At 39.7% G+C, this 22,429-nt stretch overlaps 1 protein-coding gene across 1 annotated transcript in view; it reads right to left on the reverse strand.

Moving 5' to 3' along the window:
• Positions 1–1,794, reverse strand: part of eno4 (enolase 4) — a gene marked incomplete at both ends in the record, with an annotated part of 44,259 nt that extends 42,465 nt beyond the window's left edge. Inside the window, one exon of the mRNA XM_083922491.1 lies at positions 1,627–1,794. Within this exon, the coding sequence (XP_083778617.1) occupies positions 1,627–1,794 (168 nt within the window). The remainder of the gene's footprint in view (positions 1–1,626) is intronic.
• Positions 1,795–22,429: the final 20,635 nt, after the last annotated feature.

Here is a 22,429-nt window from a genome sequence, read left to right on the forward strand (position 1 = left end):
TTTTCATCTATTGAATTGCCTTTTGAGTTCCTATCTATCAAAGAGTGAGTTAAAACAATGGTGATTGATCATATGACCCACTAATGAAAGCACTTCTACTCCAATATCCGTGTCTATGGCAACATTCCCGGGCTAGATGCAAGACTAGTAGAAAGAGGCTAAGTCACCAATCAAACATGGCGGTGCTTTGGGGGTATGACACATGCACAGTAAAATCTGGTCTGCAATTTTCAACAACAACAGCGCAGCTCCAGTTCCACTGCACATGTGTCATACCGCCAAAGCAGCGCCATCTTCGATTGGTGTCCAAGCCTCCTTCCATAGCCTTGGCTAAATGTAAATAAGCCGGCATGTTAGTGATGCGTCTGTCGGTCGAGATCAGCAGGTCCCCAAGACAGGCGCTCTCCTCATACGCCCCTATGGGCTCAGTGGTTACTGCAGCACTCGCCTGTTTGTGTGGCGGTCCATTCGCCCATTCACTTCCATACATGCCTGGAAGAGGAGAGCGCCAAAATTTCTGGATACCAATCAAGAGGTTCATAATTATCTTCAGACCCTCTACTAAAAACATTAATATGGGCATAATTTTAGACCAGACCAAAATTGAGGGTGGGCGGCTAAAAAGAGCCTCTCTGGATGCTCTTTTTATACCCAATCATGTTTCTAATCTGCTGCCAGTTAACCCAATTCATTGTGAGATGTTCCACCACCTGTTTTCTTTAAGCATTTCACAACTTTTCCAGTCTTTAGTTGACACTGTCTCAACTTTTTTGAAACGTTGCAGGTGTCCTTAAAATCAATTGGTGTAGTGCTGTAGATAGGCTAGAACAGTGGTTCTCAAACTTTTTACATGACGTATCCCTTCAGAAACCACCAGGCTCTCTCCAGTCCCACCACTAACACCAACGTTCAAACACAGCAGTGTAGGCTGACACTCTTCAGCTACGGACAGGAAGCTTGATTCAGCATCAGAAGATGATTTATTATTTATGTTAACTGTCTTCAGCCACAGCCACGCTGTAGAAGAACATCAGAACTGACATGTCAGTGTTTTAAACCAATCATTTTACCTCTGCTCACTCTCTTCTTCCATTACAGTTTAGCTCCTAACTCATGAACGTGAGGTTCATAGCAGGCTGATATTAAACAAAAATATGACAGGAAATGCTGAATTTGTTTTGATTACATTTAACAGCTCTTAAAAGTTTAAGTATTTTCTTAGTGTTATATTACTTTAGTAATTCATGTTTCCTTGTTTTATTTTGAAGATCCCTTCAAGTACCACCAGAAAAAGCCTGAGTACCACAAGTACCACAGTTTGAGAACCAGTGGGCTAGAAGGCTGTTTTGTTTTATTTGGCGAGTCATGAATTTCAAAAAAGAAAAGAAAAAAGAAGACATTCATTCAGCACTTGAATGCAGCACTGGCATCGCCCGGTCGAGTAGGTAGGCCTATATTAGGTTTTGAGTGTAGCTGCTTAACGAAACCAAAGTAGCCAGCTAACCGGTTGTTAGGTTCTCTTAATACATCCATGTTATTAACTGGTTGCTGTTTGTACATTCAGCTAACGTTAACATTAGCATAAGTTAGCGTGCAGCAGTTTGAGCAGGGGGATTAAAGTCCTACCAGGTAACCGTGAACGTCGTCGGGCTTGTGGGAAAAGAGCTCGTTCAGAGCCCTCTCTATCTCCTGGGGGACTGTGCTGACCCGGTAAAACTCCGCAGCTGCGTTTTTAAGATCGTAGAAGTCCTGTTCCTCCGGAGAAAGGCGGCTCATGAAGCCTTGGGACGACATCGCACGGGTGGCGCAAGTTATCTTTAAGGTTACGGTGCCTGCAGTCTTTCTGTTGTGTGTTACCATGGAGACAGCGCATTCATGTAACACCAGGAGCCCAGGAAATCAGAGTAACGTTGGTGCTGCCCCCGCCTTTCATTTATGCCCGTGCATTTTCCATCTCATAACTAAAAACGGGATCTCTAGAATGGATAATGCCCGTATTTGTTCCATTTATTTATGTATTTAATTATTCATTGACCTTGGCAGGTAAGTTATGGAATGTTCGCTGCCATGTCTGTGACCCATGCTTTGTAAAACAAAGCAAGTAAAATTGTATTATGGAATTATAATTGGTAGCCTAGCTGCCCCGTATTAACAGTAAATTACGTATAACAAAGTGAATGTATGTGGTGTGATGATAATTAAAACAAGTGGCTTCCTGGAAGGAAGAAACATTAAAAAAACGAGTAGGAAATAATAGGAAAACGCACATTCCAGTGAGGACAACATATTGATTCATAAATGAACACAGTTATTTTGTTGAAGATTTAAAAACGCTTCTCTTTGGTCAGCACTGATGTAAAGTAGCCTAAATGTGATTTAAAGACTGAAACATGTCAAATGCTTCTTCTATTAGAGGGAAGGATTTGTAGCCTGCAGCTTATAGTAGACTTCCATCAGAGGAGATTTGGGATGCAAAGCTATCAGCACCGTAGCTAAAAGATGGGATACCAGAGGTGGTGTGTATTGATTTGCTAGCTGATGAGATGAACAGGATTTGAGGAATTAAATATTGATTCAAACCACCAAATGATACAAACATATCCCCATATGTTATATTTATCCATGTGACTTATAGAGCAGTTATATTTTGTTTAGCTCATGGCTCCTATCATACTGACACATCACTCAACTACAACTCTCAGGGTAAATGCAACAAAACAAAAAAAAACAACAGATATTCATTTGAAAGTGTATGCATTTATTTATACAGTGTAATAGATGTAGTGTGTGTGTGTGTGTGTGTGTGTGTGTGTGTGTGTGTGTGTGTGTGTGTGTGTGTGTGTGTGTGTGTGTGTGTGTGTGTGTGTGTGTGTGTGTGTGTGTTTGAGTGTGTTTGTGTGTGTGTAATATCCTATATACATGCTTATATATGTAGGCCTCATACATGAACTCTCGATCCTTGGGAAAGCTTAATTCTTAGGTTTTTCTTCTTTTTGGGTGATGCTGTCATTTTGATTTGCTTGCTTGTTCACTGTGTGTTAAAATATACAATAAGGAATTAATTACAGAATTAACTAAATGAAGTAAAAAAAAATAACCTTGTTAAAAAAACATATTTAATACACTCACAAATTCATTTATCTAATAAGTGATGCAAGACTAAAGCTGCTGTTATCAGACAGATAATACATTCTATTGACCACTCACTGCTCTACAGCAGGAAACAGATGATTGTGATACAAAGCACATAGGGTTTTTATATATTTCATTCATTATTGTTCAGCTGTCTGTTTTAATGAAGTATCCCTTCATTTACTGTGTTTTTTCCCTCACACTCAATAGGAATGGTGCCTCATTTCATTGGACATCTTTCCTGATGCTGCGTTCAAATACAGCAGCGGCATTAAAAGTAGGATAAGCTCTACAATAGAACTGATCACATTTAACACACTATCACAATTGACACAGCTGTGAGCAACTTCAGGAAAATATCAATACAAGTATTGGCAATTAAAGTCTATTGCTCATCCACACCAACACACACACACTCCCAGTGAAAGGCCTTAACCCTGGCGCGTTTAAGGGTCAAGTCATTACCAGACTGTCAACTGAACTCACAAACATTCAATCGCACAACGGATATCCACAAGGCCACACAAGACCGGCTGAATTCCAAACTTTAGGGCATATAATGTTTGTTCACAAAAACAGGCAAGAACAAATTAGAGAGAATGTAGTCCCACACAATGGCTCGAGAAAATACAGTCTGGAAATATCCCCCGTCCATTATAATTCAAGGCATTCGGCCTCCGTTTATTTTGAAAGGGCAGACACTCGGATAACAATAGCCTAGCCACAACAATAATAATAATAATAATAATAATAATAATAATAATAATAATAATAATAATAATTTTGGCCCTAGCAAAATATTTTCCATCTTCAAAAAAAGAAACCAAAAACATGAAATTGAAATGTCCAAGTAATCCCCTCCGTGCTCCGACCGTGTCTGCCTGACACCTCAATACTTCCTGCAGAAGTTGGCAAGAGTTGACTTCCAGATCCTCCTGGAGATATTGGACGATTCTCTCTCACACACACACTTGTTTAAAGGAATGAGAGTGGGGCTCACACACATTGTTTCAGGCCGATTTCACTGGCCTCATGCACACTCTTTCACGCCTGCGTGAAAGACCACGATCTTGCTGGCACACTGCCTTGTGTTTATATATTATTATTATTATTATTATTATTATTATTATTATTATTATTTATTCACTCTGTTAATTAGTCTAAAGTCCAGACTTTGCACAGATTGCAGCTGCAGCAGGGTGCTTCCATATGGAGGTGCTCCGTCGGCTCCGTGAGGCAGCGGCAGCGATAGTGGCCGGAGGAGAGCTTCACAGCAGCGGATCTCTCCTCCAGAAAGAACGAGAGATCAGTGAGTCAAGTGCTCCTTCACGAACACAGAATAAGGTTTACGGCGGAAGTCTAAAAAGGCACTCTTACAGTAGACACAGCAGACTGTGTCCAGGCACAGTGTCCGGCTCTCACTTCACCTGATCCTCCAAACGGAGCCTTTCGAACAGTGTTCCGCGACCCAGCAGCTTTAATAGTGTATAATCCACAATTCTTAAAATGTATTTAATCAGCTGGGCCTAATAGAAAAGTATGTTCATTTAAATATATGTTTATATTGTAAAATAAATGCGAATGCAGAGTGTTGAAAGTATTTTATACCACGTAGGCCTTTATATGTGGCACAGGCCATATACAATTTATGACGTGTAATGCGCATGTGTCCATAATTGTTGGCACTTCATTCGTTATTTTGACACCTTATTTTTCTATATTCCGTTCTACAGAGCATCGCGTCCAGACAATCATTGGAAGTGTAAATTAATGCATACATGGAACTTGGTGCACATAAAGCAAAGCATCACTAAAGAGGATTTTTTATATTTTCAGTATTATAATATAGTGAAATAATATAACATCTTTTCCATGAGTCAGGGTCGTGTTAGGCATGACCCGGGGGTTCGGGCTCCGGAATCCGGAATCCGGAATCCGGAATCCGGGCTCCGGGCTCCGGGCTCCGGGCTGGACCGAGTGCGTCAACATGGCTTGACTCGATCTCCGGCGACACTCGGGATGTGCCGGCCGCACAGGGCATGAGCATTACGAAAAACGCGCGTGTTTGCCCTCGTTTCTCGGTACAGTGCACAGGTTCCCAGCCGTGTCTGACGTCACATTATTGGTTTTTATGTAAACCTGCCCATCCGCAGCGGAAACCACTTCTTGTACAAACATCTGCTCATAGAAACATGATGACATGCTGCCTGGGCACACAGCACGCTGGAGGAACACACAGGAGGGACACACTTGTATTTCTGCCATCCCATTCATCTCTGCTCGGCTCCACTACAACACACAGCGGCCCTTTAAACATGATTTACTAATATAACAGTTTAGTAAATGATGATTTACTAATATAACAGTTCAGTAAAATTATGATTTAATAATATAACAGTTAAAATGTTGATTTACTAAAATAACACTTCAGTAAAATGATGATTTACTAATATAACAGTTCAGTAAATGATGATTTACTAATACAACAGTTCAGTAAAATGATGATTTACTAATATAACAGTTCAGTAAAATGATGATTTACTAATATAACAGTTCAGTAAATGATGATTTACTAATACAACAGTTCAGTAAAATGATGATTTACTAATATAACAGTTCAGTAAAATGATGATTTACTAATATAACAGTTCAGTAAATGATGATTTACTAATACAACAGTTCAGTAAAATGATGATTTACTAATATAACAGTGAAGTAAAATAATGATTTGCTAAAATAACAGTTCAGTAAATGATGATTTACTAATATAACAGTTAAAACATGATTTACTAATATAACAGTTAAAATGATGATTTACTAATATAACAGTTCAGTTAAATAATGAGTTACTAATATAACAGTGAAGTAAAATGATGATTTACTAATATAACAGTTCAGTAAATGATGATTTACTAATATAACAGTGAAGTTAAATGATGATTTACTAATATAACACTTCAGTAAAATGATGATTTCCTAATATAACAGTTAAAATGATGATTTACTATTATAACAGTGAAGTAAAATGATGATTTACTAATACAACAGTTCAGTAAAATTATGATTTACTAATATAACAGTTCAGTAAAATGATGATTTACTAATATAACAGTTCTGTAAAATGATGATTTACTAATATAACATTTCAGTAAAATGATGATTTACTAATATAACAGTTAAAATGATGATTTACTAATATAACAGTTCAGTAAAATTATGATTTACTAATATAAAAGTTCAGTAAAATAATGATTTACTAATATAACAGTTCAGTAAAATTATGATTTACTAATATAAAAGTTCAGGGAAATGATGATTTACTAATATAACAGTTCACTAAATGATGATTCACTAATATAACAGTTCAGTAAATGATGATTTACTGATTTTACAGTTTGGTAAATGATGATTTACTAATATAACAGTTCAGTAAAATAATGATTTACTAATAAAGCAGTTGAGTAAAATTATGATTTACTAACATAACAGTTCAGTAAAATTATGATTTACTAATATAACAGTTCAGTAAAATGATGATTTACTAATATAACAGTTCAGTAAATGATGATTTATTAAAATAACAGTGAAGTAAAATGATGATTTACTAATATAACAGTTCAGTAAATGATGATTTACTAATAAAACAGTTAAAATGATGATTCACTAAAATAACAGTGAAGTAAAATGATAATTTACTAATATAACATTTAAAATGACGATTTACTAATATAACAGTTAAAATTATGATTTACTAATATAACAGTAAAAATGATGATTTACTAATATAACAGATCAGTAAAATGATGATTTACTAATATAACAGTTCAGTAAAATGATAATTTACTAATATAACAGTTCAGTAAACAGTGATACTTTGTTGGCTGTTTAGGACAAATAAACAAGAACTGTAAGAACAGGAAGTGTTTCCATGTTCAGTACTTTTTGAATGATATGATGAACCTCTATGAAGTTGTGATTTATGGTGACATGGTGTGAGCTGCATACGGGCAAAAAAAAAAACAGTCACTTTTGTGTCCCCCCCAATCTTGACATCAGATCTGCAGTCCTGGGTGGAAAAAGTACTATTTCAATCCTCTACACAGGGTAGTAAAAGTAAGTATCATGCAGCAATGGCCCGTTACAGAATAATATATATTATATTATTATAATTACTAATGCATTAATGCAGCATTGAACTATTTCATAAACTGTATCTGCTTGATAGATTGTGCATTTTCCCCAGGGGATCGATAAACTCTTATACTATCTTCATCTTTAATAAAACATCATAATTCATGTTTTGGTAATATTTTGTATAATTTTGTTAAGTAAGCAGTAAGGTTATGAAATAAATGTAGTTGAGTAATTGTAGTTGTGTCTCCATGTGCATTACCATAATGGGTTAGGTCAGGTCACACTGTCAAAGTTACTGCTGCCACTGCCTGGACGCACAGGAGAAGAAGCATCACTTTTGTCTGTTAAATCCAGCGTTCACCCTCAGACACTCACAGATGTTTTACACAGAAAACACAACAATGATAACAGCGTATATCCGCGAATCCTAGACGGCACAGGCCTACCTACCACAGCCGGACCAGCAGGCCGAGCTGCGGTTTGAGCCAAAGCTTCCAGCACCATACTGAAACCCATTCAGAGCGGCCTAAAAGAGACATCCTATAAGATGCTAAATCCTAAAAAGGTGCAGCTCTCAGCCAATGAAGTTGAGCCCCAGCCTCCTCCTGGACACTCTGAGGCTATATTAGGGCCATCATTCCATTCTTTTTGTTGTTTTTTTCCTCCAGAGGATGGTAAGCTGCAACAGCAGGGTGCCTACAGGCTTTTTCAAAAAAGCTGCAGCAGCTGCCAAGAAAATGATTCATGTGTGATGGCCAGTTTGCTCTAAGTGACACAAATGACATATGAAATTGGGCTGTATGAAAAGTGTTGATAGCTAATTTGTCACAGGAAGAAGAACTCTGAATGCCGTTTTTAAAGGGCTGGTGCCCATTGTGGGGGTCCGATAGGAGTCCTTGAGGGGGTTCTGGAAGTCCTTAAAGGGGCTTCGTTGGGGCCCCTGAAATAAGAAATATATTACATGACACTGTTATATATAATATATATATATATATATTTTTTTTTTCCACCAAGAAGTTTAAAGAGACAATGGAAGTTTTGCCCTGAGGCTTCATAGAAAGAAAGAACCTAAGCCACATCGGTGTGTTTTAATGACAAAAATACCACAATAATGTAAAATACTCACACTCACTGCTGCATGCAATCTTGTGTAAATGAATATATAACAGGAAAATTTTGTCAACAAAATCTTATCAACATGGCTTAATATTTTAAGGACTATTTAAGGTTAATGTTAAAAAAACATGGCTGCACACCGCCTCCATCCACCTCCTCCTCTGCTCACCTGTTGCTGCTTGTTCATTCACGCAGGCCATTCAGAGCTCACAGACAACTCATCCCGCTGCACTGAATTTAATGGTGTCTGTTTATGCCAACATGCACAGCTCATTCAAATGAATTCCCATTTGAATTGTCAGAGCAGTGACGTTAAACAGCTTGCGTGGGGTCTCCACAGGTCACATGAATAAAAGTAGCCTCCGGCCTAATTAGAGCTTCTTTTTTCTACGGTCTAAAAAGCAAGGGGGTGCATCCAGCTCTCCGCATGGTCGCCACCACTAATTGTGTCTAATTAAAATCCCCTAGTCATGTTTTCAAACTTGACCAGGTGTGGTTTGAATGGGAGCATTGGTTGGCTTTAAAAGTCTGGTTTCAGACTGGTATCTGGAGAAGAATCGCCTGTGATGGTGATACAGAGAGCTAAGGGTATTGTTAGAAACTTCTGTGTTACTGCTGTGTGTGTGTGTGTGTGTGTGTGTGTGTGTGTGTGTGTGTGTGTGTGTGTGTGTGTGTGTGTGTGTGTGTGTGGTTCTAGAAACACAGTATAGTACAGACTGATAAAGATGTAGCTCTAAGTCATTCACCAAAACAGTAAGTTGTATCTTTATTTTGGTCTTCCTTACCATTTAGATCCCGTAAAAATCCCCTTTATTCTAAATCAGTGGTTCCCAACCTTTTTCTTAAGGGACCCATATTTTTACCATTGTAACCCCCCCCCCCCCCCCATGAAAATAAAAATAAAATAAGGAACATCATAACTTCTTTTACATGAAATACTTTATATTTCAGTTATTTAATAACAGCATTGGACAATCAGGAGAACCTGTGTATGATAAGAACATATTTCTTCAGAACTTGTACTTTTAGTCTTAAATTTGTTAGCCACCTGCAGTCCACACAGTATCTCAGCCATTTTAATGCACGTAGGTTTAAGGTGTTTCTCCGATGTTGTGTGGCTTTTCGGCTTGGGCAATTAGGAGAGAGCACTCAAAGGATGAAACCGTTGCCTGCCTCTGGTCGCTTCCCGCCCTGAAGAATCTCTCCTTTATGTTTTGGGGCCTGCTAGTGACAACAAGCTCTCTTTTTCTGATGAAAAACTCTTTGGGTTTACCCACCGTCTCGGGATGTTTAGTTGTCTGGTGTCGCTTTCAGGGCTTCAAACTCTCATTTGCCAGTTTCTCACAGCAAAATATACATTCTGCTCTAATTTTATCCATTGCTTCTATGAAGCCAAACTCAATATAACTTTCTCGGTAGCCCCTCTTTTTCTTTTTGACATTTTTCGCAGTCTCCTCTACCTGACGCTTCGCCATCTCTCCCTTAGCTCCGCCTAGCAACGACTGCTGCACGTGAGGCGTTCAAGTCACAAACGCTCTGTTCCTTGTGATATAGGCCTATAACTTATTCATTTATCTAAAATTTGAAATACACGAATAAATGTTTAATGTGGCCCTTGGATTTAGTTGATTTTGTCACATATATGAATTAAATGCTTAAATTACATTAAAATTATTAAACCCCTTAAAATCAAGAGGGCTTCGCGACCCCCCCTGGATCTTTGACGCCCCCCTTGGGGGGTCGGGCCCCCCAGGTTGGGAACCACTGTTCTAAATGACAACTTTTCATGAGAAAACAAGCAAAACTAACAATAGTTTTTTTTTTTAAATATATAGGCCTACCAAAAGGTTGAGAGTTGTTTGCAAAACTGAAATAAAAGATAAACAATAGAAACCATGTACTATTATAATGCTGTAATACCGTATGTTATTATATGTTAATGTGTTACCCTGTTGTTAGTAATATTACCAGTACTAGTGTTATTTCCCGTATTCATGTTAGATATTTACCATTACAGTACTTTCATAGCATCTCAGAATTGGTGAAAAATCATGCTGATGGATTTTTTCTTCATGAAATAAACAACAGAATAACGTTATATATATGCGATTAACAACAGTAAATCTATTTTGCTTCTCATAACAATTATTTGTTACAATTATTCATTAAGAATTGAATTATAAAAGGACATGGTGGAGCATGTTTTCAGGCAGTTAAAAAAGCATTGTTTTAATTATTATTAAAATACTTTCAGCATGTATGTAATGGACTAGGACTAAATGTATCACTAACAACCATGAAGGATCAAGATTTCTTTTTGATTTATAAAGATACATAAAATATTTAATTTTAATTTAACTGCACTTCATTGCCTTTACCATAAAAAGACAATTCCACCATTTGGAGCATGTTTTTCGACAATTATTTGAGCCATATTCAGTTTTTTTTTTTTAGTATACAGTTACATAAATCTGTTCAGTGACACCTCCAATACGTTGAAAAAACATGTCTACCTTTAAAAACCTTCCCAACACAGAGCCCTCATGTCTGACTTTTGTTGTAACTAACTTCCTGAAGGTGGCCAGCTGAAAAGGCAGGTTATTTAAAGACACAGCAACATCTAGTGGATTTATTTAGCATAACACGTAAACTGAAGAGGAGAGATGCCTTAGTCAGGCTGAGTTAAGTTCAACACATAGTTCAATAAGACATAGTGACTCAAAATGTGCTCTACCAAACAGTTGAGCAGAACATTAAAGGGTTTTTTTAAAAACAGAAGAAAATAAACCACCTTCATTTATTAGTTTTGTGTCTCACAAAAGCCCTCATCATATCATAAATGTGAGACTTTTTAACATGGATCAGTATTTTTGCATGTAAACACAATCAAAATCACCCCAACTGAGGACAAAGAATTTTCTAAACGTAATTGTCATTCTAAACCTATAACACACATCTGGGTGACAGTGCTTAATGAGATTCATGATTCATATCAAGCCTAAAATGATGAGTGGATTGTATTCTTCTAAGATCCTTGTTTTGACATGTACCTGTAGAAAAAGGCTTGTTAGTGTGAGGTGCCGAAGGAGCTGAGGGCAGATCAGATCATCAGTGCAGATGTGCAGGTAGCTCAGCAGTGTTTTCAGTCAGACAGCTAAGTGGCCGACTCGTTGATGAACACTTTTCCAACATGCTTAGGATGACTTCATGAAGAAGTGTGGTATACATGTTGTTACTTTAGACGGGCCAGATATCAGCAGGCTGAGTAACACATAATTACTGATCTTTACATTTAAATTAATATTCTTCAAAAACAATGAATGAGAAATTATACCTCATTTGGAAATATTTGACATTGTTTTAATAAACCATATTCCATTGTTTCGTGAAACTGTAAGAAAGGGCTTAATATAAAGTACAATGATCGCACCCAATTTTGATAAAGGAAATTCTATTTGATTTATATTATACAGCAGACATATGCTGTAAATACACATATTTTTATTCTATTTATTCAAATTTATAACAAAATATAGCTCATAAGTTTAAATGTTATATATTAATATTAAATGTACAGGTGGAACATCAGACTATATGTACATATAGTGAATGAACCCTAAGAAGTCATCTTTACAAACCACTGCTGATTTTGTGGTATTTAATATTATAATATTTAATTACACACAGTTACAGTTCATCCTTGTAAAAGAGAACATTTATCTCAACCAGTCTAACCTGGTTAAATATGAGTAAAAAACAAAACAAAACAAAGAGTAAAGAATAAATTAAAACTGAACTCTGAACAGTATATCAACACTGCAAATATGCAGATTGCAGTTCTGTGTATATTCATATTTTTGACTATTTCTGTTTGATTAGTAAGTGAAAGAGTCTACGATGCAGCTAATTTAGCCTGTTAGGATCTCTTTGTCCAAACCCTTATCTAATACTTCATGCTGGCAGGCCTGGTCTGTGTCCAGTTTCTACACTTGTACTGCCCTCTAGTGATGCATACTGAGTACTTCATCTCCCAACGTACACAGTATACTGAGCATCCCCAGGAAACAGAGTGTACAGGGAGACACTACAGGTGAAGAGGAAACAAAAATAATTAAAAGGTATCACGATGACACTCCCCACCTGATTACTGTCATTAAGACAGATATTTTTTTGTATTACAAGTTTACAAGTACAAGTTTGCAATTGAAATTTTATGTATAGATATTGCAAAAAAATATGCTAATTCCCATACATTTCCAGAACAGAAATGTGAACATTTGATGAATCCAGGTTCAAATTCTTGTTTTTTATTTGGTTGACTAATAAGAGTCAAAGGTTTTTACAGATATCTCTTTTTATCACGTCATTAATCAGAACGTACAGCCATAAAACAAAAACAAAAATCTAAATTTCTTCATGCTTTTAGGAATAGAATGTTGTATAAATCAGGCTCTGAATGATATCGGAACAAATGCCTCTGTTAAAACCTTCAGAATAAAGATAGAAATGTAAATGGGTAGTTTTGTGTGTGTAAGTGCTGCTTCGGAGATTTCTGGCTCAGAATGATGAAAAGAAAAACGAATTTTGAGAAAACAGCCTTTAAAGATACATTACATATTGTTCAACTCCATACATTTTGATACACTACAGGGAAATAGGGTAGACATGTTTCCTAGTAGATGTCACCATGAAACTTCCCCAATTGATTGATTGACTTTAAGACTATTATTTTTTTGTATTAAATTGTTTCTGAAATGTTGTGTTTATATATGCAAATCTCTCAAGCGTACTTTGGTGAATTTAGGAGAAATATACAGACACAAACAGGCAAAGTGCAACCTGGTCCGGGATCATGTAGTCTTCCTTGGGCATGTCATCTCGGCTGAGGGGCTTCGCCCTGACCCCAAAAACACGGAGAAGGTGAAGTCATGGCTTGTGCCTAGATCAGCTACGGAAGTGCGTGCCTTCCTGGGGCTCTGCTCCTACTACAGGAGGTTTGTGAGGAGTTTTGCCCAGCGAGCCGCCCCCCTCAGTCACCTTACGGGGAAGGATGTCCCATTTCAGTGGACTGCATATTGCCAGGAGGCGTTTGAGTTTCTGCGGGACGCTCTCTGTTTTGAACCTATAATGTGTCACCCAGACTTCATTCACCGTTTTGTTCTATACACAGACGCTTCCCAGGTAGCGACAGGGGCAGTGTTGGCACAAGATGCTGACGGTCTGAAGAAGGTGGTGGCTTATGCTAGTCAATCCCTCACCGAACGACGATGGTCTACGTATGACAGGGAGCTGTGGGCGATAGTGTGGGCTTGTCATTTTAGGCGCTATTTGGGTCTTCGCCCCTTCACCATTGTTACAGATCACCGGACGTTATTGGGCCTTCGACAGCTTACCATTGATAATGACAGAACAGGACGCCGCAGCCGCTGGGCCCTGGAACTGGACCCTTATGATTGGGTAATTGAGCACAAGAGTGGAAGTCAACACACTAACACGGATGCTCTTTCACGCAGACACGACCTCAGTGCAGAGCTAACGAACAATGACTCCCCTGTTGCTATCCCTGCTCTTGTGCACAAAGGTACTCAAACAGTCATGGACAATGACCCCAACACCGTGGACACCATAGAGACTCTCCCTTCCACCACAACCTCTACAGAGGCCCCTAGCTCTAGCCCCAGCCCCCATTCGCCTTCTGACCACCAGGCTTGCGTGGACCGAGTCCTAATCTACACGCTGTCACGGGATGGCTCCAATGTCAGGAAGCTCCAACAGAGTGACGCTGACATCAGACAGGTGTTGGCCTGGCTGGAGGCAGGTCAGAGACCCCCTAGGTGGAGGTTGAAGGATGTTGGTCGGAGTTTAAGGAGACTGTGGCACGAGTTTCCCCGGCTGGCTTTCATTGATGGACTGTTGTACAGGGTTGTTGGCTGTCTGAGGTGGGACAAACAACACAAGTTGTGGTCCCCGCTGTCTTGGTCTCTGAGGTCCTCGGACACCTGCATGGCACGCTTTTGACGGCTCACCTTGCTTATGAACAGGTCTTGGCACGTGCTGGAGGTGTTTGTTATTGGCCCATTATGTACAGTGATGTTAAAGCTTGGTGTGATCAGTGTTACGCCTGTCAAAGGAGGAAGTCCCCAGTTCCTTGACATCATGCTCCTATGAGGACTTCACAGGCGGAGAGACCTTTCCAACGTGTCGCGGCCAACATACTTGAGTTGCCGGTCACCTCTACAGGCGACCAGTATGTTTTGGTTGTTGAGGACTATTTCACTAAGTTTGTTAATCTGTATGTCATCGCTGATCAGAAAGCCACCCCAGTGGCTGAGCGTGTCTTTTAGAACTACATATTGGAACATGGTGTGATGGAAACGCTGCACACAGATATTGGGAGGCAGTTTGAATCAGATGTGGTGAAACATTTGTGCAGGCTGCTGGATGCGAAAAGACTCATACCACTCCATATAATCCAAAGTCTGATGGTATGGTGAAAATATTTAATAGAACACTTATTGACCAGCTGGCTTAAACGCTCTTGTCATGTGAGGGAGAGTGGGACTCTTTCCTGTTGCAGGTTGCTTTTGCATACAACACCAGTGTACACTCCAGCACCGGGTTCACGCCTTACTTCCTCACACACGGCAGGGACGCCTGGACACCGGTGGATGTGGTGCTGGGCCTGCTGGTGCAGGGCAGGCCAATAGATGGGTCCCCAGGGGACTTTGCTCGTTCTCTCCTCAGGCGCTTGGACACTGCTTTTAGTCAGACATGGGGAAACAATATTGCGGCAAGCAGAAGGCAAAAGACTTACTATGATACCAGGTTGAGGCATGAACCATATGATGTTGGGGACCTTGTGTGGTTAAATGACCAAACAGAGAGCTGTCGTAAACTGGGTCCCCACTGGAAGGGACCATACTTGGTGCAACGGCGAATGGACAGGGATGATGAGGTTGGGGCCACCTATCAGATTAGTAGCCCATTCGGGGAAGAGCCTCCTCGTCAGACCGCCCACTATGACAGGCTGCGGTGCTACAATCTGCCTGTGGCTTTTCCCTTGGAGGGCCCGTCTAGGAACCTCCTCACCCCTTCCCTGCCCACTGCTCTGCTGGAGGATGCTGCCACGCCTGGTAGCCCTGCGGACAGGTCCCTCTTTGATGAAGGCGTGGATTGCGGTTGTGGCACTGGCTTAGGAGCTGCGGGTGGTCCTGACCAGGGAGTTGCCCCGCCGAGCTTCTCTCGGGCTGGTAGGTTGTCACGACCCCCTGCTCAGTAGTAGTAGTAGTAGTAGTAGTAGTAGTAGTAGTAGTAGTAGTAGTAGTAGAAACAGTAGGAGAAGAAGCAGAAGAAGCAGAAGAGGTAGTAGTAGCAGCAGTGGTAGTAGTAATAGCTGTAGTAGTAGTAGTAGTAGCAATTCAATTCAATTCAATTTTATTTATAGTGCCAAATCATAACAAAAGTTATCTCAGAACACTTTACAAAGTTGGTAAAGACCACACTCTATGACTTATTTATGATTTACATAGACCCAACAATCCTCCTGTAGAGTACGGTGGCAACAAAAACCTTCCATATAACAGGCAGGAACGTCCGACAGACTCAGCTCTGTGGAGGAACGGCCATCTGTCTTGACCGGTTGGGGAGGAAGAAAGGGAGAAAGAAATAGAGAAAAGACGGACAGATGGAGAGAGAGAGACAAGGACAGACATGAAGACAGAGACAGATACACTTCCAGAGATGCAAGCAACCAAAGAGTAACAGTAACTATAATAATATCTATAGTAATGTGAATATGACTTACATGTTATGGCAGTTAATATAGCAGAATAGTAGAAACAAGCACAGCTAAGATGATAGAATATGACAATGATAATAATTATGGTGGCAAACATGATCAATGATGAGTAGTGGCAATAGCAGCTACGATACAGTCAGACATACCACTCATGGTGCTTTTATGGCTACAAATTTTTATAGTTAATTAGACTATTAATAGTATATATGACTTATACTTATAGTAGTAGTAGGAAGCATCATGCAGGACCACGGCAGCAGGCACCAGCACGATCAGAAGAGACCTGTGAGACGACAAAGCACAAACAACTCCGTGGAAGAAGTTGAATTAGTAACATGCATTGATGAGACATGAATGATACAAACAGAGAGGAGAGAAGCTCAGAGTATCAGGAAAAGGAGTATCCCCCGGCAGACTAGGCCTATAGCAGCATCATTAAGCAGAACAAAATCATTTTAAAAATAACAACATTGTTAGGAATTTTAAAGCTGTAAGCTTTATAAAAAAGGAAAGTTTTAACTTTAAATATGGGGACGAATAACACTTGGGATTTGGTTCCACAGGAGAGGAGCTTGGTAGCTGAAGGCTCTGCCTCCCATTCTACTTTTGGAGACTCTAGGAATGACAAGTACCCCTGCATTCTCAGAGCGCAGCGATCTAGTCGGGTAATACTGTACTATGAGCTCTTTAAGATACGACGGAGCCTGACCAATAAGAGCTTTGTAGGAAAGAAGAAGGATTTTAAATTATATTCTAGATTTTACAGGTAGCCAGTGCAAAGAGGCTTATACAGGAGAAATATGTTGTCTTCGATTTGTTTTAGTTAGTACACGAGCCGCGGCAGTTTGGACCAGCTGGAGACTTTTAACAGACTTATTGGAGCAGCCTGATAAGGAGTTGCAGTAGTCCAGCCTAGAAGTAACAAATGCATGGACTAATTTTTCTGCATCTTTCTGAGACACAGTGTTCCTAATTTTCGCAATATTACGCAGTTGAAAATATGCAGTCCTTGTTGTTAATTTTATGTGAGAATCGAAGGACATATCCTGGTCAAAAATAACACCCAGATTCCTTACTGTGGTGCTGGAGGACAATATAACATCATCCAGAGTAACAATATCTTTAGCTATTGAGTTTCAGAGGCCTTTGGGGCCAAGTACAATAACTTCAGATTTTTCTGAGTTTAACATCAGAAAATTGCAGGCCATCCAGCTTTTTACTTCCTTAATGCATATTTGAAGTTTTGCTAACTGATCGGTTTCTTCTGGTTTGACCGACAAATACAATTGTGTACCATCAGCATAACAATGAAAATTTATGGAGTGCTTCCTTTTAATATTTCCCAAGGGAAGCATATATAAGTTGAATAGAATCGGTCCAAGGACAGAACCCTGTGCAACTCCGTGACTGACTTTAGTGTGCATGGAGGATTTGTCATTAACATGTACAAACTGAGATCTATCTGATAAATAAGACTTAAACTAGCTTAATTCGGTTCCTTTAATGCATGAAGCGTGAAAATCACTACGAGAAATGGGATGCCAGTCCGGGGGGAATAGTTTTACCAAGGTTGGGTCGACGACGGTCCGGCGCTGCACGCCTGCCAGCTTCAGGCTTTTAAGGTGTTGGTGTAATCAGCAAACAGGCTGCAGCTTTGGAGGAACGCCTACCGGACCTACAGACAGACAGGGAGAAGCACATGCAGGGAAACGCAGACAGAGGGAGACAAACACACACAAGACAAAGGAGAGGAGGGCACTGACAGAACCAGATCGTCCCGGATAAGGGACGGATCCAGGATGAGAGATCTCGAGATCCAACTCCTCTCCTCTGGTCCATAGCCCTCCCAGTCCACGAGGTACTGAAACCCCCGTCCACGCCGTCACACGTCCAGGATTGCCCTGAGAGTGTAAGCCGGATGGCCGTCCACGGTACGGGGGGGTGGTGGGGCGACGGCAGGCGGGCACAACGTGCTGGAGGTGACGGGCTTGATTTGGGAAACATGGAAGGTCGGGTGGATCTTGAGGGGCGCAGGGAGCTTGAGACGAACAGAACTGGGGTTCACGATGGCCTCGACCTCGAAAGGACCAATGAACCGGGGAGCCAGCTTCTTAGAAGAGATACTCAGGGGAATGTCTCGAGAGTTCAACCAAACCTTTTGTCCAGGTCGGTACTTGGGTGCGGGGAGCAATGACGATCCGCCATCCTCCGATTCTGCTCTGCCGTACGGAGTAGCGCCCCGCGGGTCTCCCTCCAAATCCGACGCACTCTGCGGAGATGGTGCTGGACGGATGGCACGGCTATCTCTGCTTCCTGGGTCGGGAACAGAGGAGGTAAGTAACCCAAAGACGCCTCAAAGGGGGACATACCTATAGCGGTGCTGGTTAGGGAGTTGTGGGAGTACTCGACCCAGGAAAGCTGCGAAGACCACGAAGAAGGGTTGCGCGCACAGATGCAACGAAGGGCAGTTTCTAAATCCTGGTTCGCCCGCTCCGTCTGACCATTTGACTGGGGGTGGAAACCAGAGGATAAGCTGACCTTGGCCCCTAAGTTCAATATCTTTAGCTATTGAGTTTCAGAGGCCTTTGGGGCCAAGTACAATAACTTCAGATTTTTCTGAGTTTAACATCAGAAAATTGCAGGCCATCCAGCTTTTTACTTCCTTAATGCATATTTGAAGTTTTGCTAACTGATCGGTTTCTTCTGGTTTGACCGACAAATACAATTGTGTACCATCAGCATAACAATGAAAATTTATGGAGTGCTTCCTTTTAATATTTCCCATGGGAAGCATATATAAGTTGAATAGAATCGGTCCAAGGACAGAACCCTGTGCAACTCCGTGACTGACTTTAGTGTGCATGGAGGATTTGTCATTAACATGTACAAACTGAGATCTATCTGATAAATAAGACTTAAACTAGCTTAATTCGGTTCCTTTAATGCAACAGCAGTAGTGTTGGTAGCAGTAGTAGAAGAAGTAGAAGCAGTAATAGTAGCAGATGTAGTGGCAGTAGTAGTAGTATTAGTAGAAGTAGAAGCAGTCGAGTAGTAGAAATAGAAGCAGTAGTAGTAGCAGTAGTAATAGAGGTATTAGTAGAAGTAGAAGCGGTAGTAGTAGTAGTGTTAGTAGTAGTAGGAGAAGACTAGCCTACAACTGACTAGTAGTAGTAGTAGTCCATTTAAACACGGACAATGGCAAAATCTCAGGCTTAGTGTTCCTGGATCTCAGAGCTGTATTTGACACAGTGGATCACAACATATAACTAGACCGTCTGGAAAACTGGGTGGGACAGCATTATAATGGTTTTGATCTTACTTGGACAGGGATTACTTTGTGTCTATAAGTAATCACACATTTGTGGAAAAAATCACATATGGAGTTCCCCATTCAATTCTGGGGCCTCTTCTGTTTAATATCTACATGCATCCCCTGGCTCAAACAACAACATATGTTACCATAGCTACGACAACACACAAATTTACATAACAACATTCAGAACGCTCCTTCCCAGTCTTCAAAAGATACCTAGAAAAAAAATAAAAAGCTAACCTTAGTTAATCTTCTAATATGGAGTTATTATTGCCTTGTTATTTAATTAACCGCCTGAAACAAGGATAAAAAACATGTCTTCTTTTTATTGTAATTGAAAAAAAATGGAACTGCTTTTTTTAAAGATTCTTTTTGGGCTTTTTTGGCTTGATGATATACACGGGTAGACAGGAAACTCTGGAGAGAAAGTAGATGAAATGCAGCAAAGGGCTGCAGGATATTTTGCAGTGTATTGCAGTGTAATGTTAATAAACAGTTGTTTCCAAAATATCGTTGAGAGATTTACTAGATTTGAAAACTGTTTCATGCCATGTATATTTGATCCACAAATCTATGACACCTCTACATCATCAACAAGATGATGATGACACTGTCTAACAATGGGATCATGCCAAATCAGGCCAGGGACAATTAATGTATGAAGAGGCTTTGAATCAACATTCCTTAATGATGATATATGTCTGCAAAAGGTAATTACTCAACCAAACATTTCATTCATGCTTCAACCCTATTATGGTGTCAGTAAATTGGCTAATGCCACCGAAATGAAAAGTACTGGTCTTTTTGATTGGATTTTTATTAGGAAATGAAAAGCACAACAACTCAAATGAGTATTATGATTTACAATACAATAATCCCAGAGGATAGCGCTGATAAGCATTACTAGAACACTTATTTCCACTTTGGAAATAAGTGGAAATAACAAACACAATACATGGAAACATACAAAAATGATGGAAACAAATAAATCACAACAAATTACAGCACAAACCCACTTGTCCCCTTTGCAACTCCACGCCTATGGTTCAAACATCCTCCCTTAAAAGTGACATCAACTTTTCCCACAGAGCTGCTTTAAAGTTGTACTCCCTAAGATTTCCATCTATTCAATTGTCTTTTAAGTTAAGATCTATCAAATAGTGAGTTAAAACAATGGTGGTTGAACATATGACCCACTAATGAAAGCACTTGTTGCCTTTTTGCAGAGTATTCCATTATCCGTGTCTGTGGCAACATTCGCGATAAGCTGCCATGGTAGTGACGCTGCTGAGAGCCATTGGTCTGTCGGCCCAGATCGTCACTAACAGTTATGCTGCAACCACTTGTAATTGGAAAGTGGAAGTCCATCTTCTAAGTCAGGCTTGCAGTAAGGGCAGAAGTGTAATAGGAACGTGTGTGCGTATGGATTTAAGAGGGGAACATATAGGAGACGGACTGGAAGTAGAGAGGTGAATGTGTTTCAATGAAGTTTGCAAAAGAGCAAAAAAAAAATTGTCAACACACATAAGCTGTGTTTGAAATCATTCCCTCATTCACTAACTCACTATCCCCTATATAGTGTTTATTAAATAGTGCACTATAGTACAGGGAATGACCAAACGAGATTTTGGACATTACACTGGAATTGGTGTAACTGATATATGTGTGACAGATTTATGTGTGACAGATATATGTGTGACAGATATATGTGTGACGGAAATATGTGTGATGGATATACCTGTATGTGTGACAGATATATGAGTGACAGATATGTGTGTGACAGATATATAAGGTGAAAGATTAATGTGTGGCAGATATATGTGTGACGGATATATGTGTGACAGATATATGTGACAGATATATGTGTGACAGATATGTGTGACAGATATTTGTGTGGCAGATATAGGTGCGACGGATATATGTGTGACAGATATATGTGTGACAGATATATGTGTGGCGGATATATATGTGTGACAGATATATGTGTGATAGATATATATGTGTGACAGATATATGTGTGGCAGATATATGTGTGACGGATATATGTGTGACAGATATATGTGTGACTGATATATGTGTGACAGATATATGTGTGACAGATATGTGTGACAGATATATATATATGTGTGACAGCTATATGTGTGGCAGATATATGTGTGACGGATATATGTGTGACAGATATATGTGTGACTGATATATGTGTGACAGATATATGTGTGACAGATATGTGTGACAGATATATATATGTGTGACAGATATATGTGTGATGGAAGGGGGTGTGTTCAGCATCATGTAAACAAACAGAGCTGTAAACCCGTTTTACAGTCTGTTTAAGACACAAACCTGTACTCAGGAGGACAGTCAAAGGTTTTATTGATGTTCATGTTAATTTCAATGTTAAATCCCCAAAAATTGTTGAAATTTCGATGGTTTTAAAGTGTGGTTTTGTTAACAATGGTTGTGTGTCCTGATTGTGAGCTGTAATAGCCCACTGTTTATTCATATCATGAGCCAGTAAAAGTAGTAAGATTGGAGAAACCAATCAGCTTGTGAGTAATGGTTGTTGGTAACAGTTAGCTCTCAGATACCTAGTTACTGTTAGCACCTCTTCTGTTTCTTCTTCTTCTCCAGTAAATCGTGACCGCATTGCATTGTGGTATACAGGAGTACAATGTCAAATCAGCTGTGCATTGTGGGTATTTTATAGTGGATTATATAGTGAATGAAATTAACCACAGAGAATTTGAACACCACTACAAAATGGCGTACACACTTCATAGTGCACTACTTCTATGATAAGGAACGATTTCAAACACAGCTATTGTGACCATGAATGTCATGAACGGTACAGGTATAACACAAAGGTGGACTCAGATGCAGACACGGACAAAAATAAAGTTACAAATAAAACGTTTAATGAAACAAACGGAACAAAC

The sequence above is a fragment of the Echiichthys vipera genome (genome assembly GCF_963691815.1).
Source record: "Echiichthys vipera genome assembly, chromosome: 11".
NCBI lineage: Eukaryota > Metazoa > Chordata > Actinopteri > Perciformes > Trachinidae > Echiichthys > Echiichthys vipera.